This window comes from Magnolia sinica, chromosome 2, assembly GCF_029962835.1.
Source record: "Magnolia sinica isolate HGM2019 chromosome 2, MsV1, whole genome shotgun sequence".
NCBI classification, from domain to species: Eukaryota; Viridiplantae; Streptophyta; class Magnoliopsida; order Magnoliales; family Magnoliaceae; genus Magnolia; species Magnolia sinica.
In genome coordinates, this window is record NC_080574.1 from 115,011,491 (window position 1) to 115,029,151 (window position 17,661).

Here is a 17,661-nt window from a genome sequence, read left to right on the forward strand (position 1 = left end):
GTTTTCTTATAAATAGGCACCCCTTGTAGCTTTTTTCATTCATTTCTACGTTTTCCTACTTTCTGAGTTGTAAAGCCTAATTGGTGCGAAGCCCTCCCTTCATCGAAGGGTTAACTACCGTGATGCGAAGCCACATCTATCCCGATTCGCCCCCATCCATCACCATCTCTATTACCCATCTTCCACCATCCCTTCTTCTCATCTCATCCCATCATCTACACTTCGAATCAATTATCTATTGCAGCAATTCTCTTCCCCACAGCAGAATTTCAGAATCTGGCCCTACAGGAGGGTTGCAACTTCGGCGGAGCACCACGCACAAACCGTACATTGGATCGAGCTGAGATTTGGGGGTTTTGGAGTGCATCACTGGCCGATCAAGGCCAAGGTGGCCTTTTTCTAAATAGTGGGCCCCACACACGTACGGCCGAGATCACACGCATGTGCGTCTGGGCCATTGTTGTTGTCCACGCGTGCGGTACTTCTTTGGTTCGTCTCTCTCCTCTCTTTCACTCCGCTTTCACCCAAAATCCCTAAACCTAACCCTAAATTACTCAAATCTCCAATTTTATGCCCCTTTTCTCACCCTAGGGTTCCTTGATTTGAAATTGGTGAATCCCTTGGACTAGGGACTGATTATTATGCATGTGTGGATGATTATTTCTTATTTTTTAGTATCGTTTGGTTCATAATTTTTATTGATCCAGCCCTATCATGTGTAGGCCTAGACTCGCATGGATTCCCCTTAATTGAATGTTTGAACTTTCATGTGGGATATGGAATTTGTGTAATTGTTTTTGAACTAACGTGATCTTAAGCCTGAAATCTCGCATATCATATTTAATTTTCATGTCCTGCATCAAATTTAGTATCAAAGCCTAGGGTTCTTGTAGGGGAATTCATTACATGTTTAGGGTTTGGTTGTTTATGTCCATTACGCATCAATTCTTATCATATATGGTTGTTTAGAAGTCCATAAACCCTGACATAAGTTGCTGAAATTTTCTGGTATCCCCTTATTTGAATTATTCTAGAAATTAACTTAGCTTTCTATTTATATGTTTAGAAACTTTCCTTTTCTGTTTTTTAGAAACTAATTTTTTACAAACTTTCTTAATCTGTTTTTAGAAACTAATTTCCTTTCCTTTTTCTTTTTTAGAAATTAGTTTACTTTCCTTTTTCTTTTTTAGAAACTAACTTACTTTCTATTTTTAGAAACTTTCCTTTTTCTTTTTCTTTAGAAACTAGGTTGTTTTTTTTAGAAACTTTTCTAATTTGTTTTTTTTTTTATAAGCTTTCCTAATTTGTTTCTTTAGAAACTTTCCTAATTTGTTTTTATAAACTTTCCTTTTTCGTTTTTAGAAACTAGGTTACTTTTCTTTAGAAACTTTCCTAATTTCTTTTTTTTTAGAAACTTTCCTAATTTGTTTTTTTTAGAAACTACCCTTTTTCGTTTTTAGAAACTAGGTTGCTTTTTTTTAGAAACTTTCCTAACTTTTTTTTTTAAAAAACTTTCCTTTTTCGTTTTTAGAAACTAGGTTGTTTCTTTAAAAAAATAAATAAATAAATAAATAATAAAAAAATCTTATATTTTGACAACTATATTGCTGAATTTTGGTTGGCACCCTACACTAAGCATGGAACAATTGCAAGAGTCACTAAACAAGTTGTCCCAGAAGATAGAGTTTTTGATTAAGTGCTTGGAAATGGACCAATGCTTTGAACAACTTAATGTACGCATTACCCGACTAAAGACCATCGCCAGGACAAACCCCACCATTGGGGTAGATGTCCAATCTCAGGCAGGTGGCCTAGTGGATAGACCAATGAATGGAGTTAGTGAAGGAATCAATTATGGGTGTGCACCCATGCACCCACCCCATGAGAGACATCAAAACCATTATTTTGAGGGGTACGACATGTGCGGCCTTGTGGCTGGAGAGTGCACCAGAAGGTAGTATAGAGTTACCCACTGAGGCCATTCCGATAATGGATGAGTTACGTGATGTCTTTCCTGATGATCTACCGGATGAGTCTCCCCCTAGGAGGGATATAGAGCATACCAGAACATGTGACACCGTAATACCTACAGCCGAGTTTGCGTTTAATAGTTCTGTCGATAGGTCCACAGGTCTCAGTCCTTATGAAGTCATTACTGTTTATAATCCTGGGAAACCTATTGATCTTGTCCCTATGTCACTGTCCCAAAGGGTGTCAGAGCCTACAGAGTCTTTTGCGTATCACATTCATTCATGGCATCAAGAAATCAGGCAGAAGATCACTACTAGTAATGAACATTACAAATTTTCTGCAAACCAACATAAACGTTTCAAAGAATTCAATATTGGGGACTGTGATAGTCCGCATCTGGCCCGAGCGGTACCCTCCGGGGGCCGTTCGTAAGTTACATGCGCATAGCGTTGAACCCTTCAAAATTATAAAACAAAACGGTCTCAATACGTATGAGGTAGATCTTCCACCTTGTATGAGAATTAGTTCCACATTCAACGTAGAGGATCTAATTACTTTTCAGGGGACCACTGATATTTTGTCCGGCCCTTCGCCTACCCGTCCTCATTCTCCATATTTATCCCTCTAACCATGGCCCCTTCCCGACCCATTTTCCCAGCCTCTACCTCCCATACCCACTCTTCGTGACCTTTCTTCCCAGCCTCTACCTCCCATACCTACCCTTCCCGACCCATTTTTCCAGCCTCTACCTCCCATACCTACCCTTCCCGACCCATTTTTCCAGCCTCTACCTCCCATACCTACCCGTCCCGACTCATTTTCCCAACCTCTACCTCCCATAGATACCCGTCCCGACCCATTTTTCCAGCCTCTACCTCTCATACCTACTCGTCCCGACCGTTCTTCCCAGCCTCTACCTACCATACCTAACCTTCACACACCCAGAGAAGAAATAGAGGATATTCTGGACCATCAGATAATATCCACGTCGGACGGCGGGTTTCAGAAGTACTTGGTTAAATAGAAGTCACGCCCAGCTTCAGACAGTACGTGGCTCACGGAGGAGCTTCAGAGACTTGATCCTGACATCCTATATCGATTTAGGAATTTTATTTCGCCAGTGGCGAAATCTTTGTAGCCGGGGAGAATTGATGGAGACATCATGCGCACACGCGCACGCGCGCGCACACCACCCCCTCTACGCACGTAAGTACACAGGAGGGCCCCACCATCGATCTGGCTCAATGACGACATCCAGGGAAGGCCTTCTAACTAGAAGACGAAGTTTTGGTTCAAAAGGGTGGGCCCGATAGTCAAGAAAAGCCCATCATGGGATCTCATGATCGTGGCCTACTCGTCGGATTGATTTCATATTTTAGGTTTTGCTTATTGTTATTATTTAGAACATCGTGAACGATTTAGATTTCTTTGTTTGATTTTTATTATACTTTACTTCATCGCCAAGTAATAGGTAGCACACATGACGCAAGTTTTGGGGTATAGGGTTTTCTTATAAATAGGCACCCCTTGTAGCTTTTTTCATTCATTGAAGATTAATAAAAATTCTACGTTTTCCTACTCTCTGAGTTGTAAAGCGTAATTGGGTGTGAAGCCCTCCCTTCATCGAAGAGTTAACTACCGTGATGCGAAGCCACATCTATCCTGATTCGCCCCCATCCATCATCATTTTTACTACCCATCTTCTACCATCCCTTCTTCTCATCTCACCCCATCATCTATACTTCAAATCAATCATCTATTGCGGCAATTTTCCTCCCCACAGTAGAATTTCAGAATCTGGCCCTACAGGAGGGTTGAAACTTCGGCGGAGCACCACGCACAAACTGTATATTGGATCGAGCTGAGATTTTGGGGTTTTGGAGTCCATCACTGGCCGATCAAGGCCAAGGTGGCCTTTTTCTAAATAGTGGGCCCCACACACGTGCGGCCGAGATTACAAGCATGTGCGTCTGGGTCATTGTTGTTGTCCACGCGTACGGTACTTCTCTGGCTCGTCTCTCTCCTCTCTTTCACTCCGCTTTCACCCAAAATCCCTAAACTTAACCCTAAATTACTCAAATCTCCAATTTTATGCCCCTTTTCTCACCCTAGGGTTCCTTAATTTGAATTGGTGAATCCTTTGGATTAGGGACTGATTACTATGCATGTGTGGATGATTATTTCTTATTTTTTAGTATCATTTGATTCATAATTTTTCTTGATCCAGTCCTATCATGTGTAGGCTTGGACCCACATAGATTTCCCTTAATTGAATGTTTGGACTTTCATGTGGGATATGGAATTTGTGTAATTGTTTCTAAACTAACGTGATCTTAAGCCTGAAATCTCGCATATCATATTTAATTTTCATGTCCTGCATCATAGGAGGGTGGAAACAGAAAGCTAGATTTATGGAGAGGTGCTTTAGAATAGTTCTGGTTATCAAGAATAAGGTGGGTGGAAACAGAAAGCTAGATTTATGGAAAGGTGCTTTAGGATCTAAAGGATTTAAAATTAATCGAACTAAAATAAGAGTACGTAAAATGCAATTCTAATAACAATAGGAGTGGAAACGAGCAACAATTAGTTAAGATCACTGACCAAGAAGTTTCCCAAGATGACCACTTATGATATTGTTGATAATTCATGAGTGGAGAGATTGAGGAAGATGTTTCCCATAGAATTCAAGCAAGAATGTTGAGCAGTTAAGGAACAACATGTTAATATGATGCAGGACAATTAACCACTTACTCTAAAAGCTCGAATTGATAGAGCATGGCGAATTAATCCCTTTATCTCATAGCCTAGGCCCCAAATCCATGGGTTAGGTCCTCAACCGAACCATCCTCATGGGCCCTAAATCCATGGGTTATGCCCTCTCGTGGGCCCCAAATCCATGGGTACTACCTCACACAAGCCACCCGCCTCACACGGGCCCTAAATCCATGGGTTCCACAGGCTGCCCACCCCGAGTGTGCCCCTGCATCCCACGGGCCACCCCACTCAAGCCTGGTGTGAAAATGGTAAGGAGTCTCGAACACGAGACCTCTTGCTCTAATACCAATTTGATGCAGGACAATTAACCACTTGCTCTAAAAGCTCGAACTGATAGAGCATGGTAAATTAATCCCTAGATCCTTTGATTCCCTAAACACCCCATTCCTAAATCTCCATCCATGAATACAAAACCCTAATGAAAATCTGATTTTTTGTGAGACTTTCCCCAAACCAGAATTTTGCTTACATCTTTGTCTATCCACATGGTTGTTACACTACCCATGTTAGATTAGAAGTCCCTACTTCCAAGTGGGCCACTATTGAATTATTTTATATTTTCGTCCACCGCGTATGTGATAACCTAAGACCTTTTTATTATAAATCTAAATTTTTGAATCTATTATATGGTTATGTTTTATTTTACATGTAGATTACTTAAATTAATATGTAAATTGATCTCATCTTGCATCCTAGGGTAGTTTTCATCATCCTACATCAAATTTGCTCTTATACCATTTTGATGTAGGACAATTAACCACTTGCTCTAAAAGCTCGAACTGATAGAGCATGGCGAATTAATCCTTTTATCTCATAGCCCAGGCCCTAAATCCATGGGTTAGGTCATTGGTTGAACCTTTGTCGTGGGCCCCAAATCCATGGGTTCCGCGGGCCGCCCACCCCAAGTGTACCCCTGCATCCCGCAAGCCACCCCACTCGAGCCCAGTGTGAAAATGCCCCTGCATTATCATAGGATGAGTTTAGCTCAAACAAGGATGTTCATATGGATGAGTGGCAAGACAAGGAAGGATATAATTAGAAACGAACATGTTTAAGGTAACTTCAGAGTAGCACCAATGAGCAAAACATGAGGGATAGTAGACTTAGTTGGTTTGGTCATGTGCGGCAAAGACCACGAATTGACCAGTTAAGAATGAGTTGAACAAATTGAAGGCTCTAAAAGAGGAAGACCTAAAGGGATGTGGGAGGAGGAAGTAAGAGATGACTTGAAGATTTATGGTCTAACTGAAATTATGGCCCTTGATACAGTGGAATAGCAGAACATGATTCATGTTGCTGACCCCAGTTAATCGGGATAAGGCTTAGATGATGGTGAAGGCAACGAGGAGGAGGATGATGATGATAAAGTACAATTTCAAGCTCCATGAGGTTTGTGAACTATCCTAGACATAACTGGGTCCACCACTTGGAAGCAACATGCAAGCCAGTCCAACCTCGGATGAAGTACAGGTGTTGATGCTAAGAGGTATTTTAAAACCCAGCCATGATAAAACACATGGTCGAAACAGCTTGGACTGGAATCGGCCATAAAAATGAGCAAGTCACTATAAACTCATGTCGGCTAAGTGGACATTGTTTTGTTAGAAACATGGAACTATAGTATACAAAGGTGAAACTCACAGCTTCCATTCAAAAATCAAGCACACTAACCACTATGCTAACAGTAGCGTACTTGTTACTTCCATTTTTACAATCTTACGTTAAGTAGGCAAAACAGGCGTAAGTAGGCAAAACGGGCAAAAGTTGGTCTGAATTTGGGACATCCAGTAGGACTGAACTGCCCATAAAAATGGGTTGGCATCTGGTCCAGGTTTTAAATCAGTAGGGATAAGTGGGCAACTTAGCATCCAGTCATACATAGGATTGGGAAAACAGGATTATTAAGGCAAACCCAAAATATTTTGTATGTATGAGGCTATGACGACGATGACGATGACGATGATGATGAAATTAACAATATCATGATCACCAAAATCATTTAATGAACTCCCCAAGCAATTATGGCACATTTTAGATGTTTTTCTTCCAACAACTAAGTAACCAGTAATTTACATAATTGAGTATACATTAAAGGAAAGGAAATTCTCCTTTAGTCTCCAGAAAGTAAATACTTGAAATTGTTATAATGAAATGCAAGAAATTCACTCAGCAAGAATGAAAACTATTATAGTGAACTGCTAGGAATCAACCGCCAACCCTAAGCAAATGAAGGTATGTGTTCACGCATTTTTTTCAACAGCTTGAAAGTAAACATGTAATTACGTAATTGAATATGTATCATACATTAAGACAACAATCAGCGGTCATCTGGACAGTCCCAAGTCCCCCAGTCCAAAATAAATCAACATCATCACATTTATAGACATCTGGTCCCAAAGCATCTAGAACGCACCCTATGACCTTTTGCAACTCATAGAAATTAAGGATTCCAATGAGCAGGGAATCCCAACCATAATTAGATGGGCAGAGGAAAAACTCCACTTGGAGAAATCTACATCAAATAATGATGGCACCATCTCGAATATTCAGGAAATGATGACTCACTATACCCCCATAATCCACTCCTTTAAGTCATTCAGCCCTTTTAGGATTTCATGAACAAAGTACATTCTCATAAACACACTCCAAACTGTTGTCAGTTCTAAAAATCATTGAAGAACCTTATTCTGGATAATTTTGCTTCTACAACAAACACTAAATTTAAGATTCCATTGGCAAATTGACAGGACTCAGTTCTACAAGACTAAATTGGGGTAGGGAAAAAAATGCAAGATAAAATAACACTGAAAAAATGCAAGATAAAATAAGACAGAAAAATGAAACACGTGTTAATCAACAAACTCTACAATTCAGAAGGGTAATTTGTTGGAAACCACACCTGGAGAACCCAATGTGCACAGCTCAAGAATCGAGCAACGCCCAAAGCAAATACGTAATGAGCGGTGAATGACTCAACAATCTGCATAAACCCATCAAAATACAAAAAGATTAGCATATGCATACCAGTTCCAGTTGATAACTGAGGAAGAGAAAATTCGCAAATTAGTACCGAAACAAACCTTTGCATTTTGCATGACACGTAGTTGTGGTAAAACTGATACAGCCTCCAAGTAAACACAGAAGGCCCATGAGATTCTGTTGAAAAGATGGTGTGTAGTTGTTGGATGAACAGCAATTGCAAGTAAAGCACATGGTATCACCTGCATTACTCCCATGTTAATCAGTAGCAGGAATTAGCATGCTAGTTGCATAATATATTTCATCAATGGAAATCTAGAAGCTACATTATAAGCATTTCCCCCAGTTTCATTATTATAAAAAAATTTAAAAAAAAAAAAATCAAACCACATTTCAACACGCTGTCCAGAAATAACCTGGCATCTCCTATGCATAGCTTGAGTTAAGAAGTCAAAGGAAAACACAGTCTAAAAGCTTCTGCAGCTTTCTGTTTTTTTTTTTTTTTTTTCTTTCTCACGTATTAAAGAAGATCGGAAGAGAAAGGGAGGAGATTGTTCAGTTCACCAGGTTACTGGACTGCCTAAAGAGTATCGCTCCTCCATCTCAAGAAGAGGACTCGATGATTTGGATTGCACATCGCTCAGGCAAATTTTCTGTGCCCTCATTATTCAGACTTATTAGCCAGTCATCTCACATTTTGAGCCCTCATCCGTTTCATCGTTGATTCTGTGGAGCCCCCTCTTATGTGGCAGAAACTTCAAAGATACAAACATACTCAGGGCATGAATACCTTTGCTAAAATGGGCTAGATTCCTCTTCACAAGAAAAATATATCACAAGATTTTTTTTACGCCAGTGGCACCAAATTCCTGATTGTAGCTTTGATGCCCTCTAGGTTTTGAGAACATTTTTGTATTCCTCTTGCATTTAATAAGTTTTTACTTCAATCTAGAGCAATAGTAGCTACATAATCCAGAGTAACATCTGAGACAAAATTCATCAGATGTGTTGCGCCATTGCATGTGTCATTAGTGTTCCAAAATTGAGACAATCACATGCACACCACTTCTGTGGGGCATGACTTAGCACTCAAATATCAATTTGGGAAGATTTGTAATTTGTTTAGGAGGCCCTTTCAAGATCTAAGGTGGATAGTTCTATAAAATTTTGTTCAGATTACATCATTTCAGGCCCCCAATGTCATCCTAAAAATTAGTGACAAATTAGTAATTTGTATTTTAAATATTTTTTTAGAGGAAAAAAGAAATTAGTAACAGCTTTATCATTAGTCATTTCTAATCGATGGATTCCTAACGTAGGTTTGGTTTTGGAGTTTCTGGGAGCCTATTCTTGAGTTGCATAGTGGTCTATGTAAAAAGCTTTAATGAATTTTTATTTTTATGAGTTTCCACATGAAACCCTTATGCAGGCATGCACACAGAGAGAGAGAGAGAGAGGCGTGCACGCACGCACGCATGCACACAGAGAGAGAGAAGGACAAGTAGCCCATTCGTGCACTGGAATAAGAAATCCTAAAGAAAAAGTACAAAAAAAGGACAAGGAGCCCATTCGTTCACTTGAGATCCTCCTGTAGAAGGCAATCATATTGCATGTGGCTTTGGCATTAAATTTATCCAACTGGTTGTTGGGCGGTATAGATGGGAACATGAGTCTTGAAATCCTGGAAGTTTCCCAGTACCATGACTAAGCAAAGGTAAAACACACCAGAAATGGATCTATAGATTATAACTTCTAATATTAGTATGAAATGAAAAGTATTCAGAAAGAAATTAAAACAAATTCTCACTAACTTTATTGATGAAATTAATGTAATAGAGTGAGTTATTGATAAAAGATAAGCATAGCTTGTCATATTGTCATACACTGGGATCATGCACACAATAAAAGCAAAGAGTCCATAACAAGGACCAGGAGAAAGCATTGACAGAATTGAAAGGCATCTACTCAAAACCTAATATAGAAGACTTCAAATGCATTGTACACCATTTAACATAAGGTTGGGCACATACCACATAATAAATGGCGAAGTTGTCCTTGTCCTCCATGTAACTAGACCGCAGCTTAAAACGGATCATGTAAATAACCCACAAAGTTGTGACCAGCGTGGCTGTATCGAGTAATGTGTGTATGTCATATTCCATGACAAAACTACAGTAAAGTCTGACTGCTAAAAATATAGCTGTCAATTCCTGGGATTTAAGAGAAAGTCCTGCCAGACAATTAGCAAATGTCAGTAAAAATGGAAATAATGCCACATGCAAATGTACGTACATAAATACATACATAAAAACAGATGTGGTTGTGTGTGTGTATCTCACAGCAAGGAGAGCAGCAAAAGAGAAACATTCAGCCTTGTCATGTTGAGGAATACAATATCCATGAGGAAAGTATGATCTTTGGCCCCAAGGTTTGCATGTTATCCTTGAGTCTTGGAACTTTACAAGTGGAGAGCACAATGGATAAAGGACCTATCCAGCATTGGATGGTGATCCAGACTGTATCGACTATCGAGTATATGCCAAACCCCAAATATCTACCAGATCATAAGATCCTGGCCATCCGGATGTGTGTGTGTGTGTGTGTCACAGCCAATCTTTTAAATATTGACGATATTGGCCGATATATCCCACGATATATCTTGTATCCCACATATGCGATACGACATGCATAGGAAGTGTCGATATATCCCACATATTCAATCCGGTGAGCATTTTCAGTCTCCGATCCTGTTTTTGTTGAAATTATGTTAAATCAGTGTCAAATGGTTATAAATCCATTAGTTCTTCATGTTTTGCATGAAAAAACATGGAACTAGAGCTTTGATTTTGATATACATTGGTTCTTCATGTTTTCTATTTTATTTTATTTTTTGAAATTTTCCTTCAACCAACTGTCAATTGAAACTAATTTCAAAGTATTTAGGAGTATTCGATGAAATGATCATCACATACATTCTAATTTCGAAATTTGAGTGTTGGTGGTCCGATTTGGGGAAATTTGAGGAAATTTCAAAATTTCCCCAATCTCTCCAAAATTGCTTGCAATGTTGCACTCCAAACATGAAATCAAGCATGTATGAGGGCTAATCTACTAATTTGTTAAGTCCACGTCAATTTTCAGAAAATAAATTTCATTTTTTAATTAAAAAATATTAAAATATTTTCTTTCAAAATTTCCCTTCGACCCGCTGTCAATTGAGACTAATTTCATAGTATTTACGAATGTTTGATGAAATGATCATCACAAATACTCTAAATGTTATGCATTCAATTTAAATATAGTTGCATTAGTTCAATTAGACAACACATAGCTTAGGACCCTATACAAAGGAAACCTATTATGTGCACTTCTTTTTTGAGATATTATGATTTAAAAGTATGTATTAAGGTATTTTCTAACCATCCCTAAAGTTTCATTGAAAAATTCAACCATTTTCCCAATGTTTCCCAAAATGTGCGATAAATTACCCGATACAAACGATATATCCCGTGCGATAACCGATACGTATCTATATCCCAAGGATGCGATACGTAACACAATAACAATATTTCAAACACTGGTCACAGCAAGGAGAGCAGCAAAAGAGAAACATTCAGCCTTTTCATGTTGAGGAATGCAATATCCACGAAGTTATCATAAAGGAGGAAAGTACGGTCTCCGGTCCCAAGGTTTGCATGTTATCCTGGAGTCATGAATCTTTGCAAGTGGAGCACCATGGATAATGGACCCATCCAGCATTGGATGGTGATCCAGACAGTACTGAGTATAGGCCAAACCCCAAATATTTCCCAGATCAGAAGATCCTAGCCATCCAATCTTTAATATTTTTGGGCCATTTCTGCTCCTTTTTTCTCTCTTATCCATCTACTTGAAGGCCGCAAATGGTGTGGCCCATTGGATCAAAAATCTGGAACACCACCACAGGCCACCTTGTACAGATTCAAGACCTAAGGATACCGTGCAGATCTTCAGGGCAAAGAGTATAGAACAACTCCCTATAGAAGAGCTAAGTCAAAATCAAACTAGGTGGAAGGGATAATTTTCGGGTTGCAAACTAATGATTTAGTCAGCTCCTTGATCGGAGTGCCATTGAAGGAGACTGAAAGAATGTTATTTCCTGTGTATCAGGTAAAAGCTCTTGATTCAAAGCACTGATTTCTGTTTTCTCAGCTGCTTTTAGTTTAATTCCTAGAAACAATAACTCATGGCTGATTGTCTAGCTAAACAAGTTGAGTACGAGTCCTTGCTAGTCGGTGATAATTATCCATCGGCTTAATGGATAGTACCACTCCTCTCTCTTTTAGAAAGGATTACTTTCTTTTAAGGTTAAGTTTAGCTACTTCAGTACAAATTCTCAGGGTCATGGGAGATTTTGAGCCAGGCTAGAATCATGCTAGGAAAATCACTGACCCATCGCTACGTAATTCTTGTGAACAAGGAATATTCCAAGATGTCTATACTGATCCATGTTGGGAAAGCAGCCATGTAAATAATAATCAAGATCACATAGATATGTATGCACATATCCATGAACCTTATTCTTTGGGATCATATGGACTGATTAACAAGGATCTGTTTAAAACTGGTTCTAGAAAATGTAATACAATCAAGAGGTTTGAATGTTTGATAGACCTAGAAGTGCATTTACATCTGGGCATGTGGCACATATGCAAACCTAGACCATGTTTAAGACACCTAACCAGATCATATGGCGGGTCACTGAGAAGATGAACTGGCTTGAGAACGTCAGTTGATAAAGCTAGCTGCACCTATACAAAAATAATGGATATTTTAATAAATTTTGCCAATCGTCTTTAGTATTTTAGTTTCATAATGTTATCAAACTTCATATGTGCCAGCCAGTTCCAAGCCCAAGTGAAGGAAGGTTGATGTCAGGTGGGTAGTCGGCTGTCAAAACTGCCAAAAAAAACTCATAAAACTGATCTCAAATAACTAGGACAAAGATATGATGATGGTGATGAATGCTTAGGTAAACTACAGCTTGCTAGGAAACTCAGGTGAGATTTCACTTTTTCCTTGTTCAAAAGGTTAGGCCTTTCTTTCATTTCATAAAGTTAGGTTTATGGAACCCTTCTCTTGCAAAACAGAGAAGTCCTCATTCCCACATCAAGAGAGATGGAAACTTTCCAAATGCATACAAGCCTTCTTCAGTATCCTTCTTGCTTAGTCCATGGGCTCGTGCTTAGGTAACTATAGTTTGCTAGAATACTGAGGTGAGTTTTCACTTTTTCCTAGTTCGGAAGGCTGGGCCTTTCTTTTTTATTTCATAAAGTTGGGTTTATGGAACCCTTCTCTTGCAAAAGGGAGAGAAAACCTCATTCCCACATTAAGAGAGAGGGAAACTTTCATGATGTATACATGCCTTCTTCGATATCTTTCTTGCATAGTCCATGGGCTCTAGCTCCAATGTACTGGACCAGTTCCCTTTTTGTGGTGATTGATAGATTGGCAAATTCTATTGCAGAATCTCAAGCTAAATCTAGGGTGTCAAGGTCTTCCCTTGTGATCAGCTATTTCTATCCATTGCATTAGTGGATAGCTATCCTTGCTTTTCTTATTTTGATTAAGCTTCAGCATTGGATAAAAAATGAAGAAGAAGAAGAAGAAGAAGAATCCATATTTTGGGTAGCACCCTTTCAAAAGTATGACTACAACTGCTATCAGCTGCCTTAATGGATAGCTAGCCTTGCTTTTCTTATTTTAAAAGACTTTCAGTCATCATCATAATCTAAAGCCCTATCCCAATTAATTGGGGGTCAGCTACATGAATTCTCTTATATCATTCCACTCTGTCAAAGTCCATAACTTCAATTAGAACATAGGTCATCAAGACTTTTCTTACTACCTCCACCCACATCCTTTTGGCCCTTTCCCTCACCCTTTTAAAGCCTTCAACTTATACTAACTTATAACCAAGGTATTCTATAACAGTAATTGTGGCCATAAATGGCCACACCATTACCTTAATGATACAAGTCGTAACAGCCATTAAGGCCTCGCTTTTTTTTTTCTTCTTTTTTTCTTTTTTTTTTTTTTGAAAAATCTGTTTCAGCTCCATTATAGACCATTATGGAGCCATTACGGGACCGTTACAAACCATTTTTTTCTAAAATGGCTGTGAGAGCCGTTTCAGCCCCATAATGCGTAATTGCTACCACTGCTACCGTTACGCATCGTTTTCGCATACCATGCTCCTAAATCGCACAATTCTTAGTCTCTGTTGCACATGACCAAACCATCTAAATTTAATTTCCCTCATCTTGTTACCTATTCAATGATACTCCGGAGTTCCCTCAAATGCATTCATTTCTAATTCTATCGTTCCTCATCTTGTCATTTATCCATCTCAACATCCTCATTTCAACTACACTCATCATATGAGCATATTGTTCCTTAATTACTCAATATTTTGTTCAATAAGGCATGCCTGGTCTTATAGCCATCCTATAATATTCCCCTTTTAAGTGGTACACAACAATCACATAAAACTCTAGAGGCACATTCTTCCACCCTGCTTGAGTTATATGGGCAAGACCCTTCTCAATCTCTCCACTCTTATGAATTATAAATATAAGATATCAAAAGTGGTCATTTTGCAAAAAAATCTTGGTCAGCACTCTTAGCTCATTCCCCATTTCCACTCCTATTATTACAAAAATTGCACTCAATATACTTTTTTGAAAGGTTACTTTGTTTTAGTCTGACTAATTTTATATATTTGGTTATAAAGCACTAAGCACCCCTCCATAAACCTAGCTTTGCATTTACGAGTTTACACCCCCTCTCGTCTTGTCAATCAAAACTTTGTTATCTACAAACAATATACAGTATAGGATCTCTTCCAACAAATGCCTCGTTATCTCGTCCATAACCAATGCGAAAAGTTATGGGTTCAATGTTGATCCTGGTGCAAGCCTCCAATAATTGGGAACTCACTAAGTGATACAAATGACTGAATAAAAGCAAATTTGGTTAGTTGATCCAATTCCCTATAAGTGTGACTCTCTTAAACCTAGGCTTTGGACTAATCTAGTTTATATTTATACATATATGCAGGCAAGCTAGGAACGAACCCAAGACCTCAATGTTAAAACATGCCCTGTCCACATTTGAGCTTCAAGCTTGACTACTATACTTCTAACAGTGAAACTCCACATATTTATCCCTCTTCTATCCTCGTCCTTTGTTTTCTTCATCCTTTTTCTATTTTACGCTTACATTATTTGCTATACTCTTGTTATATCGCTCCAACAGCCAGTTGAAGCTGCAAGGAATAAGCATTCAGATTTGCAGTACATTTCCCACTTGGAATCTGAAATTTTTGTTCTTGGATTGTTCACCATCAAAACCCATTGATGGCATAACGCAACCAATATCTAAAGTTCCTTGTTGATAAAGCATACAACTACTCTCTTTTTTTAAAGGATAACTGGTATTTTATTAAAAGAAGAAAAATGAAACAAAAAGAGAAAAGAAGGACCCTGTTGAGATAGCAGAGAGCCTAGAACCCAAGGAACAGCAGATCGTCTTTTTTAAACCCAATTACATTACCCGCCCATTCAAATATTAAGTTTTTCACCCTTTGCCCGACTTCTTGAACTGAGGCCGATTTATCATTGAAACACCTGTTGTTTCTCTCCTCCCAAACCGACCACCAGATAGCCAGAATGGCCATCCTCCAGACATATTTTCTAGCTTTCCCCATCTTGACCCCGTGCCAAGAAGACAGATGCGAGGCAACAGAGAACGGGTTGCACCAGCATACAACTACTTTCAACTCATACATCAAATAAGCTGGAAAGCAAAGAACGCATCTTGCTTGCTTGCGGATAAAATCACCAATGCATTCATAACCAAAGAGGAATTCCCATTTCTTTGGGAACTGATATTGACACCCATTTCAAAGAAGAAAAGAAAATGATGTGAATACTATTACTTTACTGCATTAAGGGAGAGACAATCACATATCAAATACAGCATCTGTACCATACAACAGGGGATTGAATTCCGCATAAAGAGATTATCAACCTGCTGTATGGTACAACGTAGGGAGAGATCGAGGAACTTTGAAGGGGAAAGGAACCGACCGGCACAGGTGCGTTCTTTGATGAGCTTGTAGATGAGGACGGAGATGCCGATGGCATGGGAAGCCTCGGCAGCGACGAAGAGATTGTCGTGGTCGTGGACGACGAAGCGAAGGAAGGCGAGGGTGGCCATGCCTGCAATGACTGCAAGGAAAGCTTTCACCTTGGGAGGCTGCCTCTTCACCCATGAAGCCACTGCCCGCCCTACGTTCTTCCCTGATCGCCCTGATGTATATGACGATCCCATCTCTCTCTCTCTCTCTCTCTCTCTGAAAATGGGAACGACTTTGAAGTCGGTCTTGGATCGGTTTTATAGAGATTGTATTAAAGCTGAGTAAATCGGGAATCGGGTGTTGAAACGAAGAGGAAGGGACTTAGGAAGGGACTTGGGATTCGGTAGTGACCTATCCACTACCGAGGTCGGTACAGGTTGGTGCTGTGGGACCTACTATGATTTATGTGTTTTATCCGCACCGTCCATATATTTTTAAAGATTACTTTACCATAAAAAACCAAAAATTAGATAGATCCAGATCTCTAATGGACCACACCACAGGAAAAACCGGTGATTGAACGCTTACCATTAAAAACTTTCTAGGGCCCATTATACTCTATGTTTTTCATCCAACATGATGGTAAGGTTACAAAAACCAGGATTAAAGGAAAACATATGTATGAGCTTGATCCAACACTTCTGTAGCTCCGGATAAGTTTCAACGGTAAGCGTTTAATCACCCGTATTTCCTGTGTATGGTCCACTAACCCATGGACCACAGACCAATACTGCCCTTGGTACAGGAGAGGTGACTACCGAATCCGAGTCCAACAGGAAGGGTACCCTCCTGTTTTTACTTCTCCTTTGAGAGAAACTTTAATGCTCTGACACAATGTGGTTGATAAAATGCAGGCATCAAGAAATTGATCAAGTCGCATATAATTAATCAAAATAGGATGTAAAATTTATGCTATCGAGTGTAAGATGCATAACATACCAAACTTTAATCATATTGTATGATCTGACTATTGGATATAAGTTTTAAAGGTGAGCGTTTAAGCACCCCTATTTCCTGTGTATGGTCCACTTGAGAATTATCTACATCTCATGTTTTGTTTTGTATTTGAAAATGATCTGAAAAATTTGATGGACCGTGTGGATAAATTACGTACATTATCTTGAAACCCATGGAGCATGGACCATTACCGGCCTTGGTACTTAGAGAGGAGACTACCGAATCCGAGTCCAGCAGGTATGGTCCCCTCCTTCTTTACTTTTCTTTTGAGAAAAACTTTAATGCTCTGACACAACGTGACTGAAGATATGCAGCAATTAAGAAATTGAACAAGTCCCATGTATTTAATCAAAAAAGGATGTAAAATTTATGCTATCGAGTGTAGTTGTATAACATACAAAACTTAATCATATTGTATGCTCTTATTATCGGATTGATGGACATTTATTGGACGGTTAGAAATAAAAATATCCAACTGCCCCATTTCCACTAACAAGTGCCTGCGAAACACAGGTTATGATTGTTCCACCAAACTGATAATGGTATTATGACTCTGCGCCAGTGGGCTGCACAATTTAGTCAGTTTATTTGGGATAGTATATGCCACGTGTACAATATCTAAGTTCTTTTAAGTATCAAGCGCATCCGCAGTCCGAGTATTATAAACCTTCTATTTTCTTTCTTATTTAACAGTATTTTATTATATGGGCGCGCTCGTATGATATCGCGCTGCTGTGGGTCCCACCTCAAATTTATATATGATCCACTCCGTCCATCGTGATCATAACCCCATGATTACC

General features: G+C 39.1%; 1 protein-coding gene across 1 annotated transcript in view; it reads right to left on the minus strand.

Moving 5' to 3' along the window:
* Positions 1–16,154, minus strand: part of LOC131237426 (uncharacterized) — a 39,333-nt gene extending 23,179 nt beyond the window's left edge. The window contains exons 1-4 of the mRNA XM_058235173.1: positions 15,855–16,154; positions 9,756–9,955; positions 7,827–7,967; positions 7,646–7,726 (exon numbers count right to left, since the gene is read on the minus strand). Coding sequence (XP_058091156.1) covers positions 7,646–7,726; positions 7,827–7,967; positions 9,756–9,955; positions 15,855–16,098 — 666 coding nt within the window. The 5' untranslated portion in view covers positions 16,099–16,154. The remainder of the gene's footprint in view (positions 1–7,645; positions 7,727–7,826; positions 7,968–9,755; positions 9,956–15,854) is intronic.
* Between the last annotated feature and the right edge of the window lie 1,507 nt (positions 16,155–17,661).